Here is a 27897-nt window from a genome sequence, read left to right as displayed (position 1 = left end):
TCGGGAGCTGCTTCACATCTTCTTACTCCGGAGCGCTTGGCTCGTGCAGCACCTCCGACTCGTCACTTTATTGATTTGTCAGCGTCTGGGAGGTCGGCACGGCCGAGCACGAGCGGGAAGCGCCGCGCAGCCGGGCAGCCCCGCGGGGCAGCCCCAGCCCAGGTAGCGACCTGCTGCGACGGAGCGCAGCGCGGCACAATGCAGCGCAATGCAGCACAGCGCGGCGCGGCACAGTGCAGCACAGCACAATGCAGCACAGCACAGCGCGGCACAATGCAGCACAACGGAGCCCGGCACAATGCAGCACAGCACAGCACAGCACAATTCAGCACATCGCAGTGCAGTGCAGCACAGCACGGTACAATGCGGCATAACACAGTGCAGCACGGCACAGTGCAGCTCGATGCAGCGCGGCACAATGCAGCGCGGCACGGCACAGCACAATTCAGCACAGCATAGCGCAGTGCAGCACAGCACAGGGCAGCAGCACGACACAGCCCGCAGTCCGCGGCACGACGCGTGCAGCCCGCAGCAGCGGCGCAGCTTTCGCTGCACAGGTGATTCCTATTTGCGTTTGCACCAGCAGAACCAACTAGGGCTGCCCCTTTCTCCAGGCTGGTGACTGAAGTTCCGGATACCAGAAGAGAAACGGGCAAGGAAGGGACACCAAGGCTTTTCCGTAAGATGCCATGAGATTTTGGAAGGCCGTAAGACAGACGGGGAATGATGGGAGTTCTGTTCAGCACCAGTGTCCTGCCGATCCGTACGTTAGGACGCAGCAGATGGGTTTGGATTTTTGAATTTCTTCCCACATCAAGTCCAGCTCACAAGTCCCCTCCCCAGCTTACACCACGGTGTGCAGTTCTAAATTACAAAGCATCACGGGGGGTCATCTGTGTGGGGGAACCTTAGCAGAACGGGAGGAGTTGAGTATGAAGAGCAGAACCAGTTCCAAGCCAGCTCCCTTCTCCCTTCTGCGAGCGTTACCAGCAAGGAGGAAAAACAGCTTTGGGACCCGCAGTGAAAGAGCTCGTCATTCCCAGGGGCAAATTCATCAGCGTGGGGGCTCTCAGGGCAGCCTCGCCGTCCCCACAACAGCAGGGGCTGCAGGAGGCCGCCCACGACGCTCCGTGCGGCCGCGGGGGCCGTGGGACGGCGTCGGCTCAGCCCGTTCCTCCCGGTGCGCGGCCGTTCCTCGTGCTCGGGGATGGCTCCTGCACTCGCTGGTGTCCCCTCGCGTCCCCGCGAGGCCGGCGGGCAGCGAGAGGCCGCCAGTCCTGCTGGGAGACGTTGGGTCCCTCGTCCGGCTCCGTCCCGTCCCCAGCACCATGGGCCGCTCGCCCGGGCAGCAGGAGGGTGGCTCACAAGGGCCGGGACTGGTATTTGTGGAAAGCGTTTTCCAGGAAGGCAGCCAGCTTCTCGCAGTCATCCTAGCAGGAAAGAAAGGAATAAAAGAGGAGGATTAATTCGGCTTTGGTACCTTGGGTGTCTCTGCTCTTTCCTTACATGATCCCACCCCACAGCATCACGTTTCATGCCTGGGTTCTGACACGGGAGCAGTACACCCTGCTGGAACACGCTGCTGTTAATTACTGCATTTACTGAGCAACGTCCCATGACCAGGCAGGCCTGGAGCTCGACTGCGTCAGGTGCTGGATACACACCAAAGCAGTCCAAAACAACAAAACATGTTCAGCTTTTCTGTAATTTAAGCTCAACTAATTTATCACTGGTTTTAAGATCATTTTCTATGGGTAGCTGTTCTACAATATCCTCGTTGCTACTGAAAAGGAAAATTAACATTTTTTTCGTTGACGTGGCAACTATTTTCTATGAAATCTCTTACAGATTCAGGAGCAGGTGGTTCCTAGCATAATTGCTAGTCTTTTCCCTAAGAAAGAAGCATTCAAGTGCATAATGGTATGTGAAGGGGGCAAATCAGCCTCACCTTGTATCACACAGGATTTCTGGAATTGCCAGAGACCAACTTCTCAAATAAAAAAAAAAGGAGAGAAGGGTGTTTTGCTGCTGCTCAGAGGCACCCCGTTGTCACTACTACTGCTAAATTGCCTACCCAATGCTACTTATATTTTAGGAAAAAATAAGCAGACAAGATGTGTAAGCTATAGGTGATACACTGTCAGATCAACCACTGCAGGTAGATAACCAGACAAGCATTTGGGTGCACAAGTCCTTCCGATCAGAAACAGGCGGGACGCTCCCAAGCTTAAACACAAGCTCATGACGTGCCCAGAGTTTCATGAACTGCCTCAGAAAGAAGGCAGCTGGTGCCTGTGGAATGGAGAAGGTGTTGGAGAAGGCAGGTGCATTAAGCAGAGGTCACGCCGAGGAGGAAGAACACGAGAGGTAATCTCGAGTCTGTGGAACGCAGGCTTGTGTGGTGTGTTTTACAGCACTGCATTGCCCAAACGTTGCTCATTGTCCAGAGGGGAGGAGGAGGCACCGCAGCGTCTTGGTGCCTCGCGGCACCGTCACCATGCCCGTCTGTCCCGCACCGTTTCTTGGGACTGTTCCACCTGGGCAGCGGCGCTGGGGCAGGGTCTCTCCTGGGGGCTGAATTTTGCAAAGCGACTTAGCGGCCTGTGCAGCGCTGGCTGTTGGGGACGTTTCTGTGGGGGGCGGCAGGTGGCCCGAGCGTCCTGCCGGTGGCAGCTCTGTGGCCTCCCCGTCGCAGAGACGCCGCAAGCTCCGTGTAACTAACGCTGTGCCCCCATCACAGCAACGTGGCTGTGAGCAAAGCACGGAGGGAAGACCAGGCACCGCGGGCGCAAGGCCAGCGCGGAGCCCCGGCCCCGCGTCGCTGCAGCACGAGGCCGCCTGTACCTGCAGGCTGCGGCACGCAGGGCCTCACCTCGTGGATGAATCCGTAGTGCACCAGCTCTGTGGCCAAGTCCTTGGAGTTATCAGCTGCAGAGAGAGAGAACGGTGAGAACAGAACATCCTCGGATCTCCCGGTTCCCCCTGTAGCAGTGCCGGGCCCCTCTCATGGCCCCCAGCGCGGCCGCGCTCTGCCTGCAGACACGCCAAGGCCTCGGAACTGCTGAAGTCCTGGGGCTCGGAGAGCACAGGGGTGAGCGGTGCAAGACCAAGGCCTGGGCTGGCACGAGCACCAGGCAAACACTGCAGCCCTGGCAACGCCACCGCCCCGCTCTGCCTGCCGCACACAGGATCGCTCGGATTCTGTGCTCGTGAAAAGCAGACAGGCCACTCCCTGTAGACCAAAAGCACAAGAAGCCGATGGAGTAGCAAATCCCAAGCATGAATTTCCAAGCTGTATCTTTGGTTTGGCTGCGAGGCAATAAGGAACCCCTGCACGTTTTAGGAAGGGGTCTGCTGTGCCAGACATGCTCTGCAGACCCTTCCCCAGAGCCATGAGGCTCCCTCCAGAGTTTACCTTCTCCTTTGAAAGGTATCGTGGAGACTGCACCAAAGTTGGGAAATGAGGGCAGAACTGACCAGTATAATCCTGACAGTTCAGTGTCACACATTTAACAGACGTTCAGGGTGACGTGCATATTCCTGATGGCCCAAGGGTTCACTCTGGGGTGCAAGACAGTAACACGTGTCAAAGGTTGCAAGCTCAGTGCCCGAGAGCACAAACACCAGTACATGAGCACTTGGGTTTAGTCTGATCTCCCAGTACAAGGAGGAAGAAAAGCTGTAAACACAACCTGTGGGTTCAGGACCTCAGTGTCTCGGAGCCTAAATCTGACCGGGGCCATCAGACATCACTTCTGCAACTGTGCATGAAAATGCAACTTGTGAGTAAACCTACTTGGCAGCAAGTCGTAGCTCAACTGTCGATGCAGTTTGTCCTCCAGGATCAGCAGGAGAGTGAGCTGCAAAAGGAAGAAAGTGCACTTTACAGACGTAGGGTTGGTAGGTTTGTTCTTCCATAAGGAAGAAAGGTGCTGACTCTTCCATCAGCTTGGGAAGCTGTTGGCTGGGGCGAGTAGGGATGATGCCGGAGCTGCTGACGTGCTGGGGGTCGTTGTGGAAGGGCAGTTGGAATGTCTCAGGGAAACGTTCTCTCAACACTCACAGCTGCCCTGCAGCTGTTCAGCTGGGAAGAACTAGAGTTCAAAGGACTCCCAGAGAAACCAAGGACATGTTGTCCTCCACCCAGAGCAGGGAGACAGCCTTGCTCTTCTTTGGGTTTATTTTATTAAAAAGGGTCAAGATCAAAGATAAGAAGCCTTTTTTTTGGAGGGGGGGTGTAGGCTCTGAGGCTCTCCCTGGGACACGAGAGAAGGATCCTTCCTCCTCTGCTTCAAATCACAAGCCGTGGAGGATAAATGCAGGATCCTCCCAGGGTCACATATGGATCATTTATCTCTGTGCCTGACCATGGGGACTGAAATGTGTGAAGGGCCAGCTCCTGATGCATGAATGGACATGGTGTCCATGAAGGTTGGCTGAGTGCATCCAGGACATTGGGGTTTAAGCCAACAAGTATAGCATGCTGCAGCTTATGCATGCCAGGATGCATCTCAGCCAAACTCCGTGTGGACCAACCCTGTGCAAATCGTCAGCATCACTTAGACACAGCAGGAGGAGCACCAGTTCACACTTCGTGTCTCTCACCAAATCAGGTCTGAAGTGTCCACAGCCTAGTTTTAATTTCCCAGCTAATCCCCATTCCAGTTCTCACCAGCCTCACGCTTTTTCTCCTTACTGCTTTTCCTTGACCTCACTGGGGAGGTAAGTCGAATTTGGAGTAGCTGCCAGGATTGCTTTGCTTGCAACCAGCCACTGAGTACATAGGAGCCACAGCAGCTCTGCTATACGGCGCTATTGTGAATGGCCCTCTCTGCCTGGCACCATCCTGCCCATGGCCTCCAGCTTCTTCCTGGGCTCCTCTCTCCTGCTTGTGATTCTGCTCCTGCTGAGGCACCCAAAGGAGCCCCAATAGAATTTAAGTAGCTGAGTTGAAGGGCTGTGTGGGAGATTTGTCATCTGTTTATTTATATGTAGCCTGGAGGCAATGTCTCCACTACAGCTGTGTCCAACAACTCCCACATCTGCTTAACTGGGAGGTTGAACTAGTTGGCATGTCCATGCAGCCCCAACACTCCGGTCTCAATCCTGACTCGGTCCTTTGGCTACTGGAACAAGCTGGGAAGACCCAAATTCATGCCAGGTCCTGCCTCAGTGCCTCATTTTGGTGGGGATGGGGGAGTTGGGGGGACTGGTTACGTACGTGCCATTGAGTCTTGTCTTCATTCAGCTCCATGTTGCATTGCATTTGCACCACCTAGAAGAGGCCAAAATAAACATCACCCTGGCCACAGCCCCTCTAGCTCTCTTACTTCTGCTTTGTTTATATTCTCTGAGATGACTCTCAAATTTCTGCTTAAATCCTATGATTATTATAGTCTCCACAAAATAGTGAAGAAGAAATTATAAAGGACATACTGACCCAAGCTATTTTATTCACATTCTGCAGCATTTGGGCAATTTTTAACACTCACAGAGAATGAAGGGTAAATGGCATTTATGGTGATGAAGAAAACCAGCTGCTCTAGGGAAGCACTGTGGGCTTTCATGCCAGCTTTCTGGCCTGGCTGATCACAGCAGGAAGACACATGGAACAGCCAAAAGGAGCAGCTGCACTGCACTAAAATGGGTATTTCTACTTTTTGGGGCACAGGAGCTGATAATACTTAGCATGGGCAGAGCTGTGAGCGGCTGCAGAGCACAGGTGTGATCACCGGGGTCTGTCCTCTCTCTTAAGAGCTGCACTAGATTGAACTGCACTGATGAGGTCCCTCTACCAAACTCCTTTGCTGTGATTCCTCCAGATTACCAGGCGCTGGTGCTGAAGCCACCCCACATCACAGCAGCCAAAATCAGCTTCTAGTTGCCCTGTGCCTCTTGCCCCAGCTGTTCTCCAGGCCTGGGAGCCTGCCCTGTGCCCATCCTAGCACATTCTTTCACAGGTGCTGCTCCCAAGCGAGGGCAGGGTGCAAGACGACCCGAATAACAAGGGTACACCTGTGGGATTGTGAGCAGCTCGGGCACGTGGAGCTCGCCAGCAAGAGCCAGCTCCTGTGCGCAGCCGTGCGCAGAGTGGTGCTGCCGCTGCTGAGCCCCTCATGACTGATAAATGCAGTCTGAAGGCAAGTTAGTAAGTCCAGAGGCATTCCAGGCTGCCAGTTGTTTAGAGCTCTTAGGACACATCGACTTAGCGCAGACACTGAACAAGTCTTCCGCCAGTCCAAGCTGAGTCATCTGCTTAGGCCCATGATGCTACCTCAAGGGCAGAAGATGCCTAGAAACCACTTTGCTCCTGGGGTTCCTGCCCTGGGCATGGTGCTCCCCCACACAGCCACGGTGTGGGAATGGGCATCCTCAGCCCACTCCTGAATCCGCGCCACACTCATCCTCCAGACCTTTCCTCTCGCCTTCTCCAGCACTGTGGGAGACACCACCATCTACTCTGCCACTCAGGCAGGTAACCTGGGCACGTTCTCTGACTCCAGCGTCTCTCTCTAGATCCTCCACTATCAAAGAATACAAAATACGGTAATTTCCAACATTTTGTATCAGTTACGATGACTTGAAAAAAAAAAGAAGTGTGAGAAAATGACAGATTGGACATGGTAACATAAACTATTCTGGCAAATGATAAAACAAGACAGGTGAAAGCTCCCCAGAACTGATCCGAGGATTCACTTGCAAAAAGTGGCAGTAGTTTCAGCTGTAAGAAAGGAATCCCGATGGGGTCCTGTTCTTAAATGGCACCTGTGGCCGATACCAATGAACTGGCCACAGGATCAACAGTTATGGCAATACGGCAAGGGACAGGCAGGGCAGCAGCGTCACGGCACCTGTTTTCTTCTTTTCTTATTTTTCTTATTTTTATCTTATTTTTCTTATTTTTAACTGTTTTCTGACATGTTTGTCTAGTCAGGAATGTAACCCGTTGCTTTGCTGGAATAAGGCAAAGTTTTCATTTTATCCGGTAATTAAAGGAGATTCAAGTGACTCTCTAGACATGGGGCACATTAACTTCTAGGAAACAGTGGTTCAAGTAAGTCAGTGTCGCAGTCCTTTGGGGCACCTATTGCCAAAAACAAGTTTTAATATTCCCGGAAAGGGGCAGGGGAAGGGGAAGCTCCCCCAGCTGAAGGGATGGATGTGGGAGAGGGCTGTGCGACGTGCCAGGAGATGGGCAGCATTCACAGAATTCCTACCGGTGAGCCCCCAGCAGCAACCGCGGGGCAGGGAGCCAAGCTGGGGAGATGCGGCTCAGGACATGGCGTATTTGCCGCGGCAACGCGGCGCGGCAACATGCCAGGAGCAGCAGAAATGCAGTACAGTCGGTCCAACCTAATCTAGGGTAATTTCTATAATGAATGATGAAATGTATTTAGGAAGCCAAGAGAGGCTAAAAACTCTTTTACAGAATCCCACAATTCCAGAGTGGTTATGGTTGGAAGGGACCTCTAGGGATCATCCAGCCCAACCCCCTGCTCCAGCAGGGACACCCAGAGCACAGGGTGGCATCCAGGCAGGTTTGAAGATCTCCAGAGAAGGAGACGCCACAGCCTCTCTGGGCAGCCTGTGCCAGGGCTCTGGCATCCTCACAGGAAAGAAGTTCTTCCTCACATGGAGATGGAACTGCCTGGGTTTCAGCTCATACCCATTAACCCTTGTCCTGTCACTGGCCACCACCGAGAAGAGCCTGGCCCCATCCTCCCTACACTCTCCCCTCAGGTACTTGAACATGTTGATCAGATCCCTCTCAGCCTGCTCTTCTCCAGACTAAACAGGCCCTGCTCACTCAGTCTCTCCTCACATGATAGATGCTCCAGTCCCTTCATCATCTTCGTGCCCCTACCCTGGACCCTCTCTAGCAGCTCCATGTCCCTCTTGCCCTCGGGAGCCCAGAACTGCCCCCAATGCTCCAGGTGCCGCCCCAGAGATGAGCAGAGGGGCAGGATCCCCTCCCTCGACCTACTGGCAATGCTCCTCCTGCTGCAGCCAGGATCCCATTGACCTTCTTGGCCACGAGGGCACATTGCTGCCTCATTGGCAACTTGGTGTCAAGCAGGACTCCCAAATCCCTCTCTGCGGAGCTGCTTTCCAGCAGGTCAACCCCTAGTCTGTACTGGTGCCTGGGGTGATTCCTGTCCAGGTGCAGGACCCTGCACTTGTCCTTGTCCTTGTCCATGAGGTTCCTCTCTGCCCAACTCTCCATCCTGTCCAGGTCTCTCTGAATGGCAGCACAGCCCTCAGGAGTGTTGGCCACTCCTCCCAGTTTGGTGTCACCTGCAGACTTGCTCAGGGTGCCCTCTGTGCCCTCGTCCAAGTCACTGATGAGCAAGTTGAAGAGCACCAGGCCCAGTACTGACCCCTGTGGGACACCACTGGCCACAGGCCTCCAACCAGACTGGGCCACAATTATCAGCACCCTCTGGGCCCTGCCATCCAGCCAGTCCTCAGTCCACCTCACAGCCCACTCAGCTAACCCACACTTCCTGAGCTTCCCTATGAGGATGTTACAGGAGACGGTGTCGAAATCCTTGCTGAAGGTAGACAACATCCATGGCTCACCCCCCATCCAGTCATCCCACCATAGAAGGCTGTCAGGTTTGTTTTACTTTAAACAAACTGTTGTTCCTGTTAAGTCATAACCATGGGGTCTTGAATGTGCTCAGTACCTCTCAGATGGAGGCTCGCCAAGGTCCGTACCCCCTGGCAGGACTGCACCTGGCATCAGGTCCCTGAAGAACCTCAGCTGCTCTTATCACGGTGCAGAGCCAGAGTCCTGCCTGCCTGCCCGCTGCCCGGCCTCCCCCTCCATGTCAGCACAGCTCATGGGAGCTGGGTGATAATTTATCACTTCGTACATGCAAATGAAAATAAATGTTTCTTGGTAGCACTTCCCAGCCAGATCATCCAGCTGACCTCACGCAGTGCAGAAGTGCACGGAATGAAGCAGGAATGTGATGAGGGCAGAAATGTCCATTTCTGTAGAAGGGTTGTTGCAGTTGAACTGTCCGTGAAAGTCAGTTTTGGAGCTCTCAGAGCTGCTATCCCACAGCTGAGGACGATTATAAGTGAATTTCCTCAGGAGAAAAAAAAAAAAACTGCAGAAAATGTGACTAAAATTCAAAGCTACTTAAAAGAAAATTAATCAGTTATTCGAAATGCCTGATTCCATATTTAAGAAAGAGGACAGCTAAGTAAGATCCCATCCAGGTCACTGGCAATGTAGAAGATAAGCCAGTGTCTCAAGCTGTCCTGTGGCAGCAGGACGAAGGGAACCGGGTTTCCTACAGGTCTCTCCACCGTCCTCTGCATGCTGCTGTCCCGCCACGCCATCCTGCACCCACAGCACGTTCCCAACCCTGCAACCACACGGCGGCCTGGGGCCACGGGCTCCGCCGCAGCCGGCCCATCTGCGTGGGCATCGCGCGGCGCCTCCGCCAGCTGCAGGGGCTGCTTCACAGCTGCACGGGTGTGAGAGCCCGGGTCTGCCCAGCTGCAGGAAATCTGAGGAAACTTGGTGCTTTGACATCACTATTCCATTGCTATATTGAGTTAGAACTATGTTGGTTTGTTTTTAATAGTTGCTCAACTGGTCAGACAGACAACACACCTGCTGAACGCTATTTCCTCAAGACACTGGAGAAAAAGTAACATATAATAAATAAAGGTGGGGAGAAAACTGTGTTGGCATGTTTACATTTCTCTAATCCAGATGAACACAATATTCTCATTAAAAAACGGCACTCTGCAGTGTGAATAAAGCACACAGTAAGTGCATTGAAAGCTGATTCTCAGATGAGTGTCAAGAAACTGCTGTTGAGGCAGACTTCTTGAAGGGAGACATTTCCAAAAGATCTTAGAGGAATTAGAATTAGGTTTAGCCCTATACTGCATTTTTAACACCAATTTGATGCAAGTAGGAATTCAGTTTACCCCGCCCATGGTCACAGGAAGACAGTGGCATAGATGTTTAATGACAGCGACAAGCCGGGGCACTTTGGGAGGTTGACGCACTCAGTGAGCAGTTCTTCCCAGAGAAGAAATATATCATTTCTACCTTTCTACTACCTGTGAAATGATATATTTTGGAGCCAGACACCCACACCACACCTTACAGCTTGGTCAGGTGGTGGGGGAACTCATCCCGATGAGACTTAGGGTCACCGTGAACAGACACTTGAGTATGAGCTCCTAGTAGGATGCTGTGGAAAAAGACAGCTTATAAGAATGGATGTAGGAGTGACTTGGGGAAGGAATGGTATGGGATCTCACCTTTCCATAAATCCTTGTTGAAAATTGGGAGGACATTCAGGAAGTAGCCATAGAAATGCTTTGAGGACTAAAGATCATGCTTTAGCTCCTTAAAGCGTTGGTTCCTTTTAATTTATTTTGATGAAGAACGAGAGATAACTTGCCTACAGAATAAATGAGACTGAAAAATGAGTGAGTTCAGTGGAGGGCCACCAAGGTGACAAAGTGCTGGAGCACTGTCTCTGTAAGCAGAGGCCACAGGAACAGAGCTTGTTCAGCCTGGAGCAGGGAGAGCTTTGGAGGGATGTAATAGCAACCTGTGCGTACCAAGAATGGGTTAGAGAGAAGACCAAGGAGCTAGGCTCTTTGCAGAGATGCACAGCTGGAGAACATCATCACAAACTGAAGCAGGGGATGTTCCGGACAGGTACAAGGAAAATGTTATGACTGTGAGGATAACTAAGCAGTGGATTAAGGCCGAGAGACTGCGGGGTCTCTCTCTCTGAGGGTTTTCAAGACCCACAACTATGTAGAGCAACCTGGTCAGAATTCATTGTTGGCCCTGCTTTGAGCGGGAGATTGGACTGGAGACTTCTTGAAGACCCTTTTCAAACGAATGACTGAAAGACAGAACAAGATCTCAAAGTGGAAACCAAGTCCAGAGCAGCCTGAATGGGAAATGTGATGAACAGTTCCCTCAGTAGACGCGATTGATCACTGGAAGAAGATTGATCACAGAGAAGTGACAGTTTTGCAATTAAAAAGTGTTCTAAAGCCCAAGCCGAAACCCCAACCCTTCCCGAAAACAAGCCCTAGGCAAACACACATTCTACCCTCTTACTCCGCAGCATTAACAGTGCAGTAATCATGAAAGAAGCAAGCTATGCTGCCATCACAAAACCACAGAAACCTTGGTCTGAAAGAGATATCAACATGTCATCCAGGCGTTAGTCTAACCTGTTCTGTCCAAATTCCAGCCGTGAGGAATTTGCTGCGAGGAATTTGCTGCTTGTAAGTGGCCTCTTCATTGTCACTACTATCAGAGGCCTCTTCTTTACATCCTTGCCACAGTTTAAGCCTGTGACTTTTTGTCCTGTTGCCCAGGTGATAGAGAATAGGTGTCTTTTCTTGCTACAACAATTTACATACTTAAACTTGTCAACACATTTCCACTCCGTCTTGTCTTTCTCAGCCCAAACGACTCCAGTTCTCAGGCTTTTTTAACAAAGCGAGTTTTCCAGCTTTTGTTCTTCAAAGGACGCCTCCAACCAGCTCACATTTTTTCTCAGCATACACTGCCCCACGCGGCAACACTGACCAAAGCAAAGGGATAACACCATGATTTAGGAAGGCTTTGCTTCTGCTTAAACACCCTGGTGTTTTGTCTTTTCTTGCCCTGCCTCCCACCCTAGGCATCCCTTCCTTCGCTCCCATGACCTCCCTGCCTGCAGCTGCCGTGCTGGGATGCAGCGCCTGGCCCCAGCTGGCATCTCAATATGCTGCTGTGTCAGCATCAAGTCACGGAGGGATTTCCAACCCACGTGCCAGCAACAAGGCACAGAATACGCTGTGCCACCACTGCCTGTAAAAACGAGACAGAGCAATGCTGGGCTGAAGAATCAGACCCAACGGGGCTGTTCCTAAAGGTCCTGGGTGAAACAGGCTGCACCAGCTCCGACCAAAGAGAGCGTCAAAATCTCAGAGCAACCAATAGAGCAAGGAGAAATGTTCTCGCTAGGGTCGGACTTCGGTGTGTGACCAAAGGGCTGGCACAAAGGCTTCCTACTATTACCAGTATGGAATCGGTCCCCTCCCAGACACGGCCTTACCTTCCTGGTCTCCACATCAAAGGGCTCCGGGGTGGGGGTCTTGGCTTTCTGGGGGTCCTCCTGGGGCTGGGAGAGAACACGCGGGAGGGCGTGGGGTCTGGACACAGCAAAGTTCATGAGAGGGTAAATCCCATTCCTGTTATGGAGAAGAGAGGTGCCGAGCTGAGCCCTGCGGCCTGCTTAACGCGGTCCTTGGCATGACAGGCACAGACCCAGCCGTCCCCCTCCACACGTGAACACCCAGCAGTTAGCAAGGCCTCCGGGTGCAGATGGACTTTGCAGATGGATCTCTGAAGCAGGAGGATCCACATGCCCAAAGAACGGGGTGTATGGTGGGATCGCAGGGATGTCCCCAACCCACCTGACATCCTCTAGAAATTTGTCCAGTTCAAGGAAAGAGACCTCTGAGTACCTAGAAGATAAACAGGATGGGGAAAATCACTGGGTGGATCAGGAGGGTAGTAGTGTGAAGCACTAATGCCATGATAACAGGATCACCAGGCTGGCCGCACACTCAGGCCTCCCAACCGGGGCTGCTCCAAGATCCCGCTCCGCAACCCTCACCTCCACTGCACACCAGGCCGACCCTCTCTCCGGATCTCTGCCATCACCATGTTCAGGTCCAGTTCCTTTATCTTCTCCTCCACCACATTTTCTGGCATCAGATCTAGGACGAAGGCAGAAAGAGGCGTCACTGGGGGCTCCTGCACATGTGGGCTCTGCAGCACAGGCCCCAGGGAGGACCTACATGTCCACTGTCTTTCTCTCCAAGCTTCTCTGCATCCCTGGCTGTGCCAGGGCAAGAAATCGCGGTTTCATGGTGCTACTCACACTGGTTGTTGATGAAGCAGTGCGCTGCCAGCAGCTTCAGAGAATGGACCTCAAAGAGCACCCGGTGGAAGAGCAGGTTATTAGCTGTCGGACGCTTGTCTGGATTGAAGGTCAAGCACGACAGAATGAATTCCTGAGGTTCAAGAGAGAGGCATGAGCTCGAGGCGAAGCAGCGCTCTGCCCACCTGATCCCCAGCACCGCCAGCCCTCGCGCGATCGCACCGGCCCTTTCCCAGGAATCATGTGAGGAGCTGGTGCCCCGGCCCCAGCGTGGCCAGCGCGGCCGGGGGTCGTCCTAGGGCTGCGGAAAGGGCGGCTGAGGGAGCTGCATGGGGGCAGGGGCTGCGGCGGGAGGGCAAGTGCTCCGCTCCAGGCCGTGCGGGCTCCTGCACGCTCCACCCCGCGCCCGTCCTCCTTAATCGTGCTGGGAAGTTTCTCTAAGGGCTATTCTGAATATGCCAAAAAACAAGCAATGATCAGAGGGAAAATGACAGGGTGGGGTTCCCGGAAACCTGAATCCCTCTGAATCAGCTGCTCCTAAAACCAGGAGAGGGGAACAGGGAAACCTTTGTGCCTGGTGCTGAGGGTTCCATTTCAGAAACTCCCCTTGGAGAATCATGTGAACTAAGGGCGACTGCCGCATAAAGAGGGATAAAACTTATTATGGGATGCCTAGGGGAAATCTGGGATCAAACAAGAGAATTTGGAATTGCACAACTTATTGTGAGATGCTTCAGTAAAGGGCTGAGGGGAAGGAGGGGGAAGGAGGGCGATCAAATGGTTCTGGGAGGAAAATGGAGGAGGATGAAGGTGCAGCTGCTTGTAAGCACGTGGCTGGTCCATGCGCTTGTCTAGCTGAGCACTGCGTCTGATCCCCCACGGCTAGGCTGTTTTCTTATTAAACATTATTCCTAAGTGTTTACAGTGCAAATTTGCATTCTGCCTCATGTGAGCATGAAGTTCTCTAGCGAAATGCAAGCTCAACTAGCTGGTGAGTAGAATGAGAGGTGTGGAGCAGGCAGACACCAGAGCGACCCTGGGTCCAAGCCCATGCTGAGGAAGGGGTTCCCCCGAGCACCGCTCCCCAACGTGAGCTGTTTGCGCCGCGTTCACACGCGGGCCGTGAACAGCGCGCCCCGGCAGCCGCGCTCACCCGCATGTTGGGATCATCCAGAGAGTGTCGTGCGCGCACGATGGCCTCCTCCGAGACCCGTGTGTCCCCGTTGGTCTGGATCTCCAGCACGGCCATCTGCGGAAGGGGGAGCATGGCTGGGTCTCCGCGTAGCCAGCCCCGCTCAGCCCTCCCAAAGGGCCTTCCCAGCAGGAAGGCAGCCGGAGCGCTCCTTGCCAGCACATGCACCAGGACAAGCCCATGCAGCCTGGTCACCACCCTGGGCAGGAGGTCCAGATCCCTGGGGCTGCCCAGTGCTCCTGCCACCTGGACAGCGCCCCAGTCCACCCCCAGGTTCCGTCAGGGCCGGTACCAGGGATGTTCCCTGGACCATAAGGCGGGTGGCGGGGTGATGGGAACCAACCTGTGCCCAGGGCAGAGCGGCTGCAGGAGCAGCACCTGCCCCTCCGACCCCGCAGGGATGACCCCGCGTGGCAAGGGGGCCCCAGCTCGGAGCACGGCAGGGAATGGGCACAACGGCCCCAGGGCAGCTCCCCAGGCCGTGCGCAGCCCCCAGCACGTTCAGCCAGGACAAATCCCCCCACCCCAGCCCAGGGACCACATCTGCCAGCCCTGCTCCGCACCTCCAGTGCGCACATCCCGAAGGAGAAGATGTCCACAGCAGTGCCGTCAGCCTTCTCTGCAAGACCGAGGCAGGAGCACGTCACACGGGCTCCCAGGACACCCTTCAGACCAGGGCATCTGCTTGCACCCTGGCCTCTTCTCAGCGCTTGTCCAGTCCCCGCACACCCCAGCCTTCACCCCCACATGCCCACCCTCCCCGCACACCCCAACTCCCTCTCCCGTCACGTCCCCACTTGCTTCTCCTGTCCCCTAGCAACACTGCTTCTCAATTACCTGCACAAACCTTTCTCTTTTATTCCCCTCAGATTTGTGCCAAAATATTCAAGATGGGGAATCACATCATGAATTTGCACACAGCATAAAGACTCTTTGCTCTGCTTTTCCCCCTAATCATTCCAACATTTCACATGTTTGTGAGTGCTGCTGAGCTATAATCCGACCTTCTGCAATCTACCCATGGTCATGCTGAGATCTCGTTCCTAATCAGTAATTGCTAATGAGTCCACTCCATGTGGGCACAGCTGTTTTTCCACTCACATAGTTCTGCACTGATCAACACTGAATTTCACCTGCAGTGTTATCACACCGTCACGAGGTTTTCTGTGACTCAAGGCCAGTAGCTTTGGTTATGAATACACTGACTAATCCTGAATTGCAGCAAACTGACTGCACCTGAGCCCTCCCCCACGCCCCTGCAAGCGCCCGCTCTGCCCCACTCAGAGTCTGCACTCACGGCCATACTCCGGGGGGAAGAAGTGCAAGTTGCGCAGCTCCTCTCTCTCAATCCTCATGGGGCTCCGAAGGTCATCCGGGAGGGCTGTGTTGGGGAGCAAGAGAGGTTCTGGCTCACAGCTCTTCCCTCAGGCTGCCTCCTCACAGCTCTAAGTGCAAACAGGGGCTCCAAAGCAGCAGGGAGCTCTGTGCTGGCCCCTGCCCGGGCACACCACCCGTGGAGCACTCGCTCCCACAGGAGATCCTGCTGCTCCCTCATCGGGAGCAGGAATGCCCTGAGGAATACCAGTACCAGGAGTGCCCCTTGGTACTGCAAGGTGAAAGGATCCCCCGGGCCCAGTGGGTAAGGAAGGGATGGGTCCACGTGGGATCTGCATGGGAGAGGCACACTCACCATTTGCAAACACCCTGTGCCAGACTGTCATCAGCGCCAGTCCACAACCAGAAGAGCAAGAAGAACGAGGAAGAGGGGACAAAGAGAAGAGAAGGTCATTCTAAATCACGCACAGGTGATGCATACAGCTTCCCGAGGGATGCTGCAGGTCTTGCTTCAGCCAGAACCTCCTTGCAGGTCACCAGACAGCCCAGCACCTCCCTGACTTCTCATCTCGTGCAGCCCCAACAGCTTCCTCTTGCTGACTGACCCTCATGCGATGCATCCGTCGGCATCTGGAGCTGCGGGCCTGGGGGCTGCAGCTTCCTACCTGAGCCGATCTTTATGAGCCCGTTGTGCTGGATGAAGATGGTATCACTGGTGAGGTTGCCGTGGATGATGGGAGGGTCGCAGGAGTGCAGGAAGCTGCGGGAAGCACAAAGTCGCGCTGAGCATGTTCCCAGCGCAGGAGGCGCGGGACGGCCGCAGCGCAGGCGGCAGCAAGTTACCTGAGAGCAGAGAGGATCTGAGTGCACCAGCGCTTCCAGGCCTGGAGGAGACAGTAGAGCTCCCGTCAGACGGAGGCACCACCAGAGCCTACAGGTCCCCAGCAGCCAGAGCAGGATCACTCCTATCCATCACCCAGCAGTCAGGGACAATAGCCCTCTGCCAGCCCCGGGGCACTTGTACTCAAAGATCAACCACACGCTGCCCCAGCACAACATCCTCCTGAGCCCCAGCTTGGGGCACAGACGTCTTAGAGAGGCAAAGGCTGGCTGTGGTGACGGGCTCTGTGTGGCGCGGTTTGTAGGCGCTGATATGGGCAAACTCTGCGCACGCCAACATGAGCACCGGCTCCAAGAGCGCGTCTGCACCGCGGGGCAACAGAGCCCAACTCCTGGGCGAGCCCAGGGCCCCAGAATGCAGCTCCTCAGTCACAGCCAGCTGAGCGCGGCCTGCAAAACCATCACTCAGACCCCGACCGCGTGGGGCTGACAAGCGACACTTGTTCCCCCGGCCAGGCTGCGCCTGAGCCCACAACCCTGTTCCCAGCGGGAGGGCAGCGGAGGCGCCGGCAGACACAGCGCAGCCCGCGGCTGCAGCAGCAGCCAGCAGGTTCCTCGTGGGGAAGTCCCGGGGGCTCCGCGCTGGAGGCCACGGGGAAGTTTCCAGAGGTCTCTGGGGTGCCCCTGGGGATCTCTGCATGCTGCCCCTGCGAGCTCTGCCAGCGCAGGGAGCACTCACGTCTGTCCCGCACAAGGAGCCATCCGGCACAGGACCCAAAGCCTACCCTGGCGTTCATGGCCTTGTGGTTCTTCTTGGTTTTCTTCAGGAACTGCTTCAGACTCCCCGAGGACACGTACTCGGTGATGAAGATGACCTGGGAGAGAAGGGAGACCTCAGCTCTGCAGCCGCAGTGGCACCAGAGCCAGCACGGGTGAGACCCGGCCGCTCGCCACAGCTTGCCCGAGGGAGCAGAGGAGGCAGCAGCTCCAGGATCCCGTGCGATTCCCAGCGGCATCCCTCCCACATCCCGTCCTCCCTACCCGCGCCTTCGAGTCCTTCACATCCAGCCAGTATTTGTGAAGTTTCACAATGTTGGGATGATCCACAAGCACCAGCTGCTCAAACATGGTCTTGATCTTCTCCTGCGAGTAGAGAGGGAGACACATGAGGCAGCAGCAGCAAGTGTGAGGGGTCCAGCAGGACACTGCGGAGCCGGGCAGGAGGCTGTGTCCGGGACACGAGGAAAGGGCTTCCCAGGGTGTGGGAGAAACTCGGAACTGGCTGTGAGAGAGAAGCTCCAGGAAGGAGGCAGGAGGGTAAAGGCTGAGGCTAGGGCTGTTGGTCGGGACGTTGGTGCTGTTAACTGGGGAGCAGTGCTGCGGGCCGGGACAGGAGCCGCAGGGAGCAAGCAGGGACGGCTCACCTCGTGGGCTTTGAAGGCCTTCTTGTCGGTGAAGAGCAGCTCGTTCCACACCACCTCCACGCCCTCCTCCGTGTCCATGGCCAGGAAGGTGCTCTGGATCCCCGGCATGTTCCCCTGATTCACCTGCAGGCCACAGGAAAAGGTGAGACAGCCCAGCTGTACCTTGCCCATGTGCTCTAGCCCCGCCGGAGCCTCCAGCCAAGGGACCCACTGCAGGGTGCTGCCCAGGTGAGGGATGCGCTGCATGGAGATGCCCAGCTGAGGGATCTGCTGCATGGAGCTGTGCAGCTGAGGGACGTGCTGCGTGGAGCTGCCCAGGTGAGGGATGCGCTGCATGGAGCTGCCCAGCTGAGAGACGTGCTGCATGGAGCTGCCCAGCTAAGGGATGTGCTGCATGGAGCTGCCCAGGTGAGGGATGCGCTGCATGGAGCTGCCCAGCTGAGAGACGCGCTGCATGGAGCTGCCCAGCTAAGGGATCTGCTGCATGGAGCTGCGCAGATGAAGGATGCGCTGCATGGAGCTGGACCGCCTCTGCATTACTGGCTCCTGCAGGGACTGCTGCCCACAGGAGAGTCCAACCGGGACAGAGTGAACATCCCGATCTGCTGCCTTTCCTGGCCTGCTCTTGGGAACAGACTTCCCACAGCAACGGGCACCGAGTCGCCAGGACACAGTACCACCTGCAGATGTCACCTCTGCGAGCCACACGCAGCAAGGACACAGCCCATGGCAGCCTGGCCTCTGCGCTCATCTCTGGGGGAGCTGCCTTGCAGATCCAGCAGGTTCCATGGGATTTGGCAAGTCCTGAGGGATCCGGCTCCAGCCTGCATGAAACACGCCTGCCCAAAGGGCACCTGGCCCTGACCAGATGCAACAACACAGAGACCACCCCAGCCCCAGCCACCTACTGGCTCCTGGCCCCTGGGAACAGCGTGTGCTGCCCCAAACTCCCGTCCGCCCTGGGGCTGGGCCATCATTGCGCCACTCACCCCCTGCAAGAGCATCACTGCAGGGACCAGCCTGCGGCAGCCCCAACCTGCCCCTGCCTCTTCCAGCCAGGGAGCTGCAGGGTCCCTGGGAACCCTGCGGGGTCTGCAGGGTCCTTGGGCAGCCTGAGGGGTCTGCAGGGCCCCCAGGCCCTCATCCTCCCCTCAGCCCCCGGAGCTCTGTGAGTGGCAGCATCAGCAACTCGTCCCTCCCCGGCGACAGGGCCGTGCAGAGCTGCCGGGCGCCGGATGAACGCGGGATTGTTCTGCGGCTCCCGATGCCTGTACGGCCTGTCCCCACCGCCGGGCTGCGCTACGGTGGGGGTGACACTGCTCGTCAGGAGGGACCACGGGGGCGGTGGCTCGTGGCCCAGTTCTGCTGCTGGAGCACAAAGCGCCTCTATTTCTGTGCTGGGCTCACACTCCGTGTGCTCTGCACACAGCCAGCGCGGAGAGCTGGGATGGGGCCAGCCGGCCCAGGCAGCAGCTCCCAGGCTGCTCCAGCAACACGAGGGCATGGGGAGCCCCGGACCGGCCAGCAAGGGGGACACGGCCACCAGGCACTCGCTGACCGCAGCGCCCCCAGCGTGTCCCGGTGCTCCCAGTGCTCCCATGCAGCCAGCAAGAGGCAGCGCTCAGCCTCGACCGTGGTCCCGGGCAGCTCCCAGAAGGAGCCGGACTGACGGGCAAGACCCCAGCGCAGGACGGGAAATTCCCCCTCCGGCTGTTTTGGAAAGGCCCTGGGCAGGAGCCGAGGCAGCCGGCAGAGATCACTGGGGAGCAGAGCGCGGAGCTTTACGGAAGATCGAGTTGCATCTTACAGTAACTCCCTCCCTTTTGCTGTTTTCCTGCCACCAAGGACTGGAGAGCCCTGCAGCGCGGGAAGCCCACGGGCCTTGGGTGAGCAGCCCTCGGCTCAGCCCGTGCTGCCTGCAGTGCCCTGCTGCCCGGCCTCCTCCTGCAGGGATTCTGTGCGGCACATTGCCCACGTCTGGCAGGAATTTACTGCTTGGTCTCCCCAGCAACAGAGCGGGGCAAAGCCTGGGCATCGCCCGCTCTGTGCCCAGCGGGATGGTCACGTTCCCGCCACGGCTGCCCAGGCCAGGGCTGCCCGATGTCCCCCACTGGGAACGCGCCCAGGTCGGGCACCTCTGGGAACCAGTGACGGATGGTCCGCAGGCGGCTGGGAGGGAGCTGCGGTCGCTGACAGAGCTCAGCTGGACTGGGCAGCGGCCACGGGGAAACGCGAGAGCTGAGAGGGGCTGGGGCAGCGCTTGGACGGAGGCGCCAGCCGGTGACGCCGTGGGTCTGGCTGGTAATGGGGGAGCCAGTGGTACCACGGGACCGCGTGGGGAGCCCCATGGAGACAGGGTGGCAGCGCTGCGGGTCTGGCTGGGGACGCAAGAGCTGGTGGCACCGCGGGGCCAAGTGCAGAGCCCCACAGAGATGAGGCGGCAGTGCTGCAGATCCAGCCAGGATGAGGAGTCAGTGGCATCGCAGGACCACGTGCAGAGCCCCACTGCTGTGGGTCCAACCGGGATGAGGAGGCAGTGGCACCCCAGGGCCACGTGCGGAGCCCTGTGGAGATGGGGCAGCGACGCCGTGAGTCCCGCTCATGGGCCCAGCTCAGAAGCTCCATGGCGAGAGGATCCCCAGGGCACAAGGGCAGCAGGGCCGCCCGTGCCGGGGCACTTCGGACTGGGGGTGCTCGAAGGGCGGCACTGGTGTGTAAGGGGGTGTGAGCCAGCCCCGAGGGGAGCAACCGCTCCAGAGACCCTGTCCTTAGCACTGGTGCAGAGACAGCCCTGAGGAACGAGAACGTTTGGGCCATCAGCAGGCCGGGAGCAGGGCCGCCCCAACAGCCCCCATGGCTGCTCCGAGTGCTTCCCGTGTGGCAGCTGGGCCCCGGCTGCACCAGCGCCTGCAGGACCGGCCACTTCCTCCACCCGGCCCTGCCGCTCCTGGGGCTCCTCTGGGACCGCACCAGGATCACCCCGGGGCTCCTCCAGACCGCACCAGGGTCACCCTGGGACTACACCGGGACCACCCCGGAGCCGCTCCGGGGCCGCAGCAGCCCCTGCGCCCGGTGCTACCCGCAGCCCAGGGGCAGGCTCAAGAGGAGCAGCACCGCGTGCAGGGAGCGGCCGAAGGGCTGGAGAAGCACCCAGGGAGTCGAGCGAGACCGAGACGCTTCCCCCATTCCCCGGGCTCAACCTGTGGGGCCCAAGTGTGAGCAGCAGCACCTGCATCTGCAGCACGAGTGCATGGAGCGCCTGGGCCCTGCTGCAGCACCGCACATGCACGGAGCGCCCGGGCTCTGTGCAGCATCGCACACACCCAGCAGCGCTGAGGGCCGAGGCCAGGGCCCCAGGGGCTTCTCCCTGGGTTACGGGCATTGCAGAGGCTGCTGAGGCCGCAGGGACACAGCTCAGGAGGCAGCACCAGCTCCTCGGAGCGCAGTGCACAATGGCCAAGCACCATGTCCTCGCGGGGCCGTGTGTCCCTGGAGGGACGTGTGTGGGACCGTGCGTCTACATGGGGTTGCCTGTCTGTCTCCTGGCCAGAGCGGGGCTCCCCTTGCTTCCCCAGAGCCATGTGGAATTCCCATCCCACTGCTTCCCCGGCTCTGGGCACAGGAGCCTTCTCTTCCCGCTTGCTCCAGGCCATGCAATATGCAGGGCTGCAACAGGGAAATCACTGAAAAACATGCAAAAGAAAAGCAGTGCGAGGAGAGGCTGCACCTGCACGGCTCCCTCCAGGCCCCGCGCAGCAGCGACAGCAGCCCCGGGCAGACACGGCCGTCACTCCTGCAGACGCCTGGGGCACACGGGCAGCGTCCTGCGGCCGCAGCAGCGGGGCAGCACATGCCAAGGGGCTGGTCCTGTCCTGCTGCACGTGCACACACTGCTCCACAGAGACACACGGTGCATCGCTGTCTGCAGCTCTGCCCGCATCCGAGTTCAGCTGAGATGAGAGCAGCGCGAAGGGAGCGCGGGAGCCGGACGGGCTGGGCGCAGCCGCAGAGGGGCCCGCAGGAGCCCGCGCTGCTGCCCCGCTATCTGCAGCACCTGGGGGTGGTTGTGCAGCTGCAGAGGGGCCCTGCGCTGCTGCCCCGCTATCTGCAGCCCCTGGGGCCAGCGGCGCAGCTGCAGAAGCAGCACTGGCACCTGCGGCACCAGATAAACCCCTCCTCGAGCAGTTGCCTCGCAGCCAGCAGGTGAAGGGAGCCCATGGGACAGAAAACATCTGATTCCAACAAGGCACTTGATCCTTCCCTTCACAGAAACTATTCCCAGCGTCGATGCAGGCAGGGTGGGCACAGCTGATGCCCGAGCGGCGGCGCAGGGCCGGCAGGAGCAGCCTGCAGAGCTGGGCCGCAGCAGCGAGGAGAGGGTGGCTCAGCCGTTGCTGCGGTTCAACATTTCCAGGGGAATTGCGGCAAATACAGTAACTCCTGGGCGAGGCTGCAGGCAGGGGCAGCCCGGGGAGCGCTACGGGCAGCACGCAAGGCCGCGCACAGCCGCAGCAGCGAGAAGCACCCCCGTGGCACCGCGCCACGAGGGAGGGAGGCCGGCACACGCGCACCCCGGGGCGCCCGGCAGCGAACACCCCTGCGCCCGGCTCCTGCCCCGCGGCTGCGTCCAGGCTGCGCGGAGGCTCCTTCCAGCGGACCCGGGGAGGGAAACACAGTCTGAGCCCCTCTGCGCCGAGCAGCAGGGGCTCTCCTGTCCCCTGTGCAGCCAGTGTGGCCCTCGCACTGCTCTCCACTGCGGACAGCGGGCGCCCAAACCCATCCCAGTGCCAGCAGGAGCTGAGCGAGTCCCTGCACGCGCAGGCACGGCCACACTGTCCCCTCAGGATGGGATGTGTCACTGCCGGAGATGAGGGCTGCAAGGGACAGCCCACGGGGAGGGTAGACCAATGTCTGCATCATTGTCCACACATGGAGCTGCGCACGGAGCCACACACGGAGCCATGCATGGAGCTGCACGAGGAGCTGTGGACAGAGCCACGCATGGAGCTGCACAGGAGCCATGCATGGAGCTGCGCATGGAGCCGCACACGGAGCTGCACATGGAGCTGCACACAGAGACGCACATGGAGCCATAAACGAGCTTCCTGAGGAGCTGTACACAGAGCCACACAAGGAGCCACACACGGAGCCGTGCACGGAGCCGCACACTGCCCGGCACATGCCGCTCCCTGGCACCTTGTCCAAGCACTGTCGGGGCTGCTGGCCCTGCGTGCGCAGTGACCACCCGCTGCGGCCATGGGCAGCGCGGCGATGAGCGCTGAGCCTCCGGCAGCCGGTCCGTAACATGAGCACGGGACACACGCTGCGTCCCAGGAGAAAGGGACCGGAGCCCGGGACTGCGCATGCGCTCCACTGTGCCTGGGAGCAGGCAAGGGGCAGGTAAGCGGAGCCGGTGTCTGGTGCAAGGCCGGCCTGGCCACTGCTGGCAAAAACACCCGCAGGTAAGAACAAGGGAAAGGCCAGAGGAGCCGGAAAAAGGGAAAAAAAGAAAAGGAGGGTGGGAGCCAGCCTGGTTTGCACCCATTGCTTCAGCACCCAGCTTGAGGCCGCACTGCAGAGCGAGCCGGGAGCTGCAGAGCTGCACGCAGGGATGGGGCACGGAGGTGCCGCAGCGACGGGCCGCGAGCGCGGAGGCGATTCTGGAATGACCAGGGATGGAAACGCGGACACACGGGACAGGGCACCGCATGGGGCAGCACGGGCTGCCGCGCCAGGCACAGGGCCGGGAGGGCTGGGAGAGCGGAGCTGGGAGAGCACGGAGTGCGAGGGGATGCTCAGAGCGAGGAAGCGGTGCAGGGGCAGCCAACCCCACGCGTCGGCCCAGAACAGAAAGGGAACGTGGAGGGCAACAAATCGAGCAAGCAAAATCCTTCGGGAATTGCCAAATGGACAGAAGACGGTGGCAAGGAGCACATTACTATCGGCTCCCTACGAGTACCTTGTGCCACCTTCCTGCAAGTGATTACCCTCCCATATTCCCTGGGAACATGGGAACTGCAGGGCAGAACTCAGAGTGGTGACACCAACCATCCCGTCAGCCCCGGCGGCAGGTTCACAAGCAAACCCAGCCTGCAAAGTTAAACAAACAGTGCGCAAAAGCCATAAAACAGCGAGGAACATGAAGAAGGAAGGGCCGAGCGTGCAGGGAGGGTGTCCTGGCTCCGGGCAGGGCTGCGGCAGAGCGGCCCAAAGCCCAGAGCCCAGCGGGCTGGGCGCGCTCACCCCGTGCGTGGCCGCTGCACGACACGGCAAAGGCCACCAGCGCCGGGGCCGCACACACCCAGTGCACCCACAGGCTGAGAGGGTTTTGTTCTCATTTTCTGAGCCATGGGAATCTGTAACAACACACACACCTCTCCCTCTCGTAGATATTCTAATATAACTTTGTTTTCTTTCAAGTCTGCTTAAACATTTATTTTTTTCTTTACTGCTGCCCTCTTCCCTCCTCCTTGGGCTGTAGCAGCTGAGGCTGCAGCTCAGGGGCTCCCATGGCCACCCACTAACCCTTCCGCTAAACAAGGCAGCCAAAAGGGGAGCAACGACCAAGTTCAAGCGAAATCATGACCAACCCTGCAGCTGCCACCGGAGCAGAGGGAGCAGATGAGGAACACAGAGACGGGGCACAAGGGACGCGGGAGGTCGTTCAGCCAATGGCCCCGCTGGGTCTGGTCACCGGCGTCACCAACGCGGTGCTGCCAGCACTGGCCAAGAGCAGAGCTAAAAGCCTGGTGGTCGCAGCACCCTCATCCCATGCGCATGAAGGTTTTGGAAATGCAACCACCATAGCTACATAAAAGCGTTTTTATATACATATATGTAAATAAGAATAAAGTCAGGTGTTAGCATTTCTCCAGGAAACTATTCACATTAGGAAACTCACTGCATGGGAAAAGTTTTGCAAAACTGTCTTTTAACGCAAGCAATCAAAAAACAAAACAAAAAGGTTTGATCTTCCACCCTACTCTTACTCCACAGGATGGGTGGCGAAAGTAAACGATGTCATCAAACTAATGAGAAAATTTATCTTCCTCGGTGGAAAAGTCGACGGCAGCAGGATTTCTGTGCTGCTCTTTCACACTCCCGTCAGGGAGGGGAGAGGCACAAAACAGGTTGTGCTGAGAGCGACTGAGAACGCGCTGAAGGATTTATGGGACTGCTTCTGCAGAGAGGTCGCAGAGATACTCAGGTGCATCTACACGGAGCTACGGGGCAGAGGGAAAAAGAAGAAAAAGAAAGAAGAAAAATGGAGGTGGCTAAAATATGTGCAGACTTAGGCATAAAAGAGAATATTCAGAATAAAAAGCAGGCCAAACTTTCACCATAATAGTCCCCTCCCAGCCTTAGATTTCACAAAAGACTTGGATTTTATTATGGTGCAAAACACCAAACCTGCAAGTAAGAATCTGCATCCAACTTCTGAGTCACTGAAAACAAAAGAATTACAAAACAATCTCAAAAATTAAGCTGCTAAGAATAAAACCCTTTCCTCTGCGGAAAACCAGATCACCCGCCTGCCAGCCTTGCCAGCCCTTGTAATAGCAAGAAACTGTATTTCTGTGTTCTCGTGTTTACTGAGCTGTAGTGAGAACTGGTGACTTCACATCCGCCATAAACAGACGGAGCGAGCCGTGGAGGGAAGCACTTTCCCGCCCGGCATGCGGGGACGGAGCTGGCACCATGCTGGGGACGGGGATGGCACCGCGGCACCTTCCAGCTGCCACCATCCTACATCCAACAGCGACAGGGCACCGGCCGCGGCTCCTCGGGCATGTGCAGTATCTGCATCTGCATGGAGAGATATTTCCTATTTTATATATAACAGCAATACGCATAAGCAGGCAAGCGCGGCGTCCGCAGCCCACGTGGGCTTGGCCGCTGTACCCAAAGCAAGGCAAAGCAAATGCGTAACCTTAATAAGCCAGGGGGATAGCGAGGAAAAATCCCTATCAGTAAAAATACTTGATGTGCTTATGCAGATTAGCATTTCTTTAGCTGGAATGGCCCGTTCATCCCGAGCCATTAGGAAATAATACATGGAGAGATTATGGAACAGCACGTGTTCTTCCTGGTACATAACCGAAGCATCTACGAAGGCTCAATAAACCAGGTCCTTGCACAAAACCCCCTTCACTTGCATTTGCAATCTCAGGCAGCGTTGCCACATCCCTGTTAAAGCCATGGCGTTTTCGTTATAGCAGTTCCCAATTCCTCACACCTGATGTTTGCTGCTTGGGCCGCTCTCCTTCAGCCCCTCAGCTGGACACGGACCTCGGCACGGAGCGGGCAGCGCTCTGCACTGTGCACAGACCTGGCATCTCCGACAGCTCCTGCTTTGCAAAGGACGCGGTATCTGCAGCCCTGTAACTCACTTCTGAGACGCACAGCCGCATCGCGAACCTCCCACAAGCAACAGCTTTCCTGCTGCCTTCTGCTGTCCTGCCGTGCCTGGGAAAGGCCAATCCAGCCCCATTCCTCTCCTGAGGAACCGTCTGCTGCGGATGGACACCATGAACACCACCAAACACCAAACACCATCGCAGTCTACAGTTAGCAAACATTTGCATGGGAATGTCACCAAGCGCTGGGTGACACCAATTGGTTTCACCTCTCCCACATCCCGCCCCAGGGGACAAACCTCCATGAGGCCAGTTCCCACCAAAGATGCCATTCCAGTGAACTCCCTTGTCAAAAATAGCTGTAAAAATGTGATCTTTAAAAGGCACCATTAGGTCAAAATATACCACGACTGTTGAAACAAGGAATGACCTCCAAAGGACAACCAGGGGGCTCAGACTTCTCGGCAGGTCACAGATCAACATATGTCAGTCAAGAACTGTATAAAAATATAAAATGTGGCTGCAAATGAAACGCAATTACACTATGGGCCTCATGCAGCACCTACACCAAGAGCCTCCACGCTGTCAGCACACCAAGGTCCAGCACCTGCTGCCGGGCAAGGGCCAACGTAGGGATTCCTAAGGGAGCTGCCAAGCTGGGAGGATGGAGACCAGGGGTACCTGCTGGGTGTGGAAGTGCCCTCAGGCAGGAAGGGGCACGAGCAGGACAGCTCTGGATGGCCCCCCCATTAGCAGGCTATCGAGACCACAACGACACCCAGATGGGGAAAACGAGGGAGAGCCTCGGAATGGCCCGAGGCCACTAGCGAGTGGCGCTGGGAAGATAAGGAAAGCGCTCCCTTTGCATGTGCCTTTTTCACCCCCCTCTTGGGAGCTGACGGTGATCGCGGTCTCCTGCTTCTCAGCCCTCCCTCTGCCGGGGTCGGGATCTACCTGCCGCCTTGGGTCCCTATTCCCGGGAGCAGGAACGTGAGGGCGGGCAGGGAAGGGGCTGACCCGGACAGGAGCCTCCGCAGATCCCCTGGTCGCTCGGGGAGCGCTCCCGGGGCTGTCCCGGGCTGCCCGGCCGCCGCGTCCCGCTCCAGCGGCGGCAGCGGGGGCAGCGCAGCGCCCAGCGAGGCCCCGGCGCGGGCTCAGCCTCCCCGCGCCGCCGGGACCGGTACAGGTACCGGGGCCGGGCCCTGCCGGCAGCTCGGCGCGGAGCGAAGCGGGGCGGGCTCGCGGCGCGGCGCGGCCCCGCACGGCGCGGCGCGGCTCGGACGCGGGTCGCGCGCGCTCCGCGGTCCCTGCGCGGCGCCCACCTGCTCGCGGCGCTTCTGCCAGCGGCCGCACGGACTCTCCTCCAGGACCTCGCTCTCCTCCTCGCTCTCCTCCTCCTTCTCCTGCGCCAGCCGCGCGTCGGGCTCCGGCACCGCCATCCCCGAGCCGATCCGCGCCGAGCCGAACGGAACCGAACCGAGCCGAGCCGAGCCGAGCCGAGCCGAGCCGAGCCGAGCCGAGCCGAGCCGCGCCGCGCCGCGCCGCGCTCCGCCGCGGGCTGACAGCACCGCCCGCTCCGCTCCGGGCCCGCCCCGCTCCACCGCCCGCCCGCCCCGCCGAGGAGGGGCCCGCGCAGCCCGGCCCAGCCCGGCCCGGCCCGGCCCGCGGTCCCGGCCCGCCCGCTGGCCCTCGCCCCTGCCCCGCTTTGGAGCCCTCTCAGCCCGGTCCCCCCATGCCCTTTCCTTATTTCTGCAGTGGGCTCCAGTGCTGCCCTGCTGCTCCCTTCCCTGCAGGGCAGCGGGTCCACGCAGGGGCTGAGC

At 57.8% G+C, this 27897-nt stretch overlaps 1 protein-coding gene across 1 annotated transcript; it reads right to left on the bottom strand.

Moving 5' to 3' along the window:
• Positions 1–1313: 1313 nt before the first annotated feature.
• NRBP2 (nuclear receptor binding protein 2) lies at positions 1314–27575 on the bottom strand. The gene is made up of 18 exons (XM_088540124.1): positions 27400–27575; positions 17721–17843; positions 17338–17439; positions 17082–17171; positions 16300–16340; positions 16122–16216; positions 15812–15835; positions 15419–15502; positions 14685–14740; positions 14083–14178; positions 12930–13062; positions 12663–12765; positions 12460–12510; positions 12099–12234; positions 5222–5275; positions 3797–3860; positions 2873–2928; positions 1314–1430 (listed from the first exon to the last, which is right to left on the bottom strand). Exons 1-18 carry the CDS (start codon positions 27514–27516, stop codon positions 1362–1364), a joined length of 1494 nt encoding a protein of 497 aa, XP_088396250.1. The 5' UTR covers positions 27517–27575; the 3' UTR covers positions 1314–1361.
• Between the last annotated feature and the right edge of the window lie 322 nt (positions 27576–27897).

Source organism: Tinamus guttatus, unplaced genomic scaffold (assembly GCF_059628265.1).
Source record: "Tinamus guttatus ecotype Peru unplaced genomic scaffold, ASM5962826v1 Tinamus_guttatus_pri_ptg000056l, whole genome shotgun sequence".
Classification (NCBI taxonomy): Eukaryota; Metazoa; Chordata; class Aves; order Tinamiformes; family Tinamidae; genus Tinamus; species Tinamus guttatus.
The sequence above is the reverse complement of the archived record's forward strand: the minus strand, read 5'-3'. Positions and strand labels throughout refer to the sequence as shown.

Coding starts and splice junctions, on each gene's coding strand:
- NRBP2 (XM_088540124.1), bottom strand. CDS start 27,516: ATGGCGGTGCCGGAGCCCGACGCGCGGCTGGCGCAGGAGAAGGAGGAG. Junction 16,341..17,081: donor ACAAGGCCATGAACGCCAGG/GTAGGCTTTGGG, acceptor TGTCTCCTCCAG/GCCTGGAAGCGCTGGTGCAC. Junction 1,431..2,872: donor ACTACGGATTCATCCACGAG/GTGAGGCCCTGC, acceptor CTTTCCTGCTAG/GATGACTGCGAGAAGCTGGC.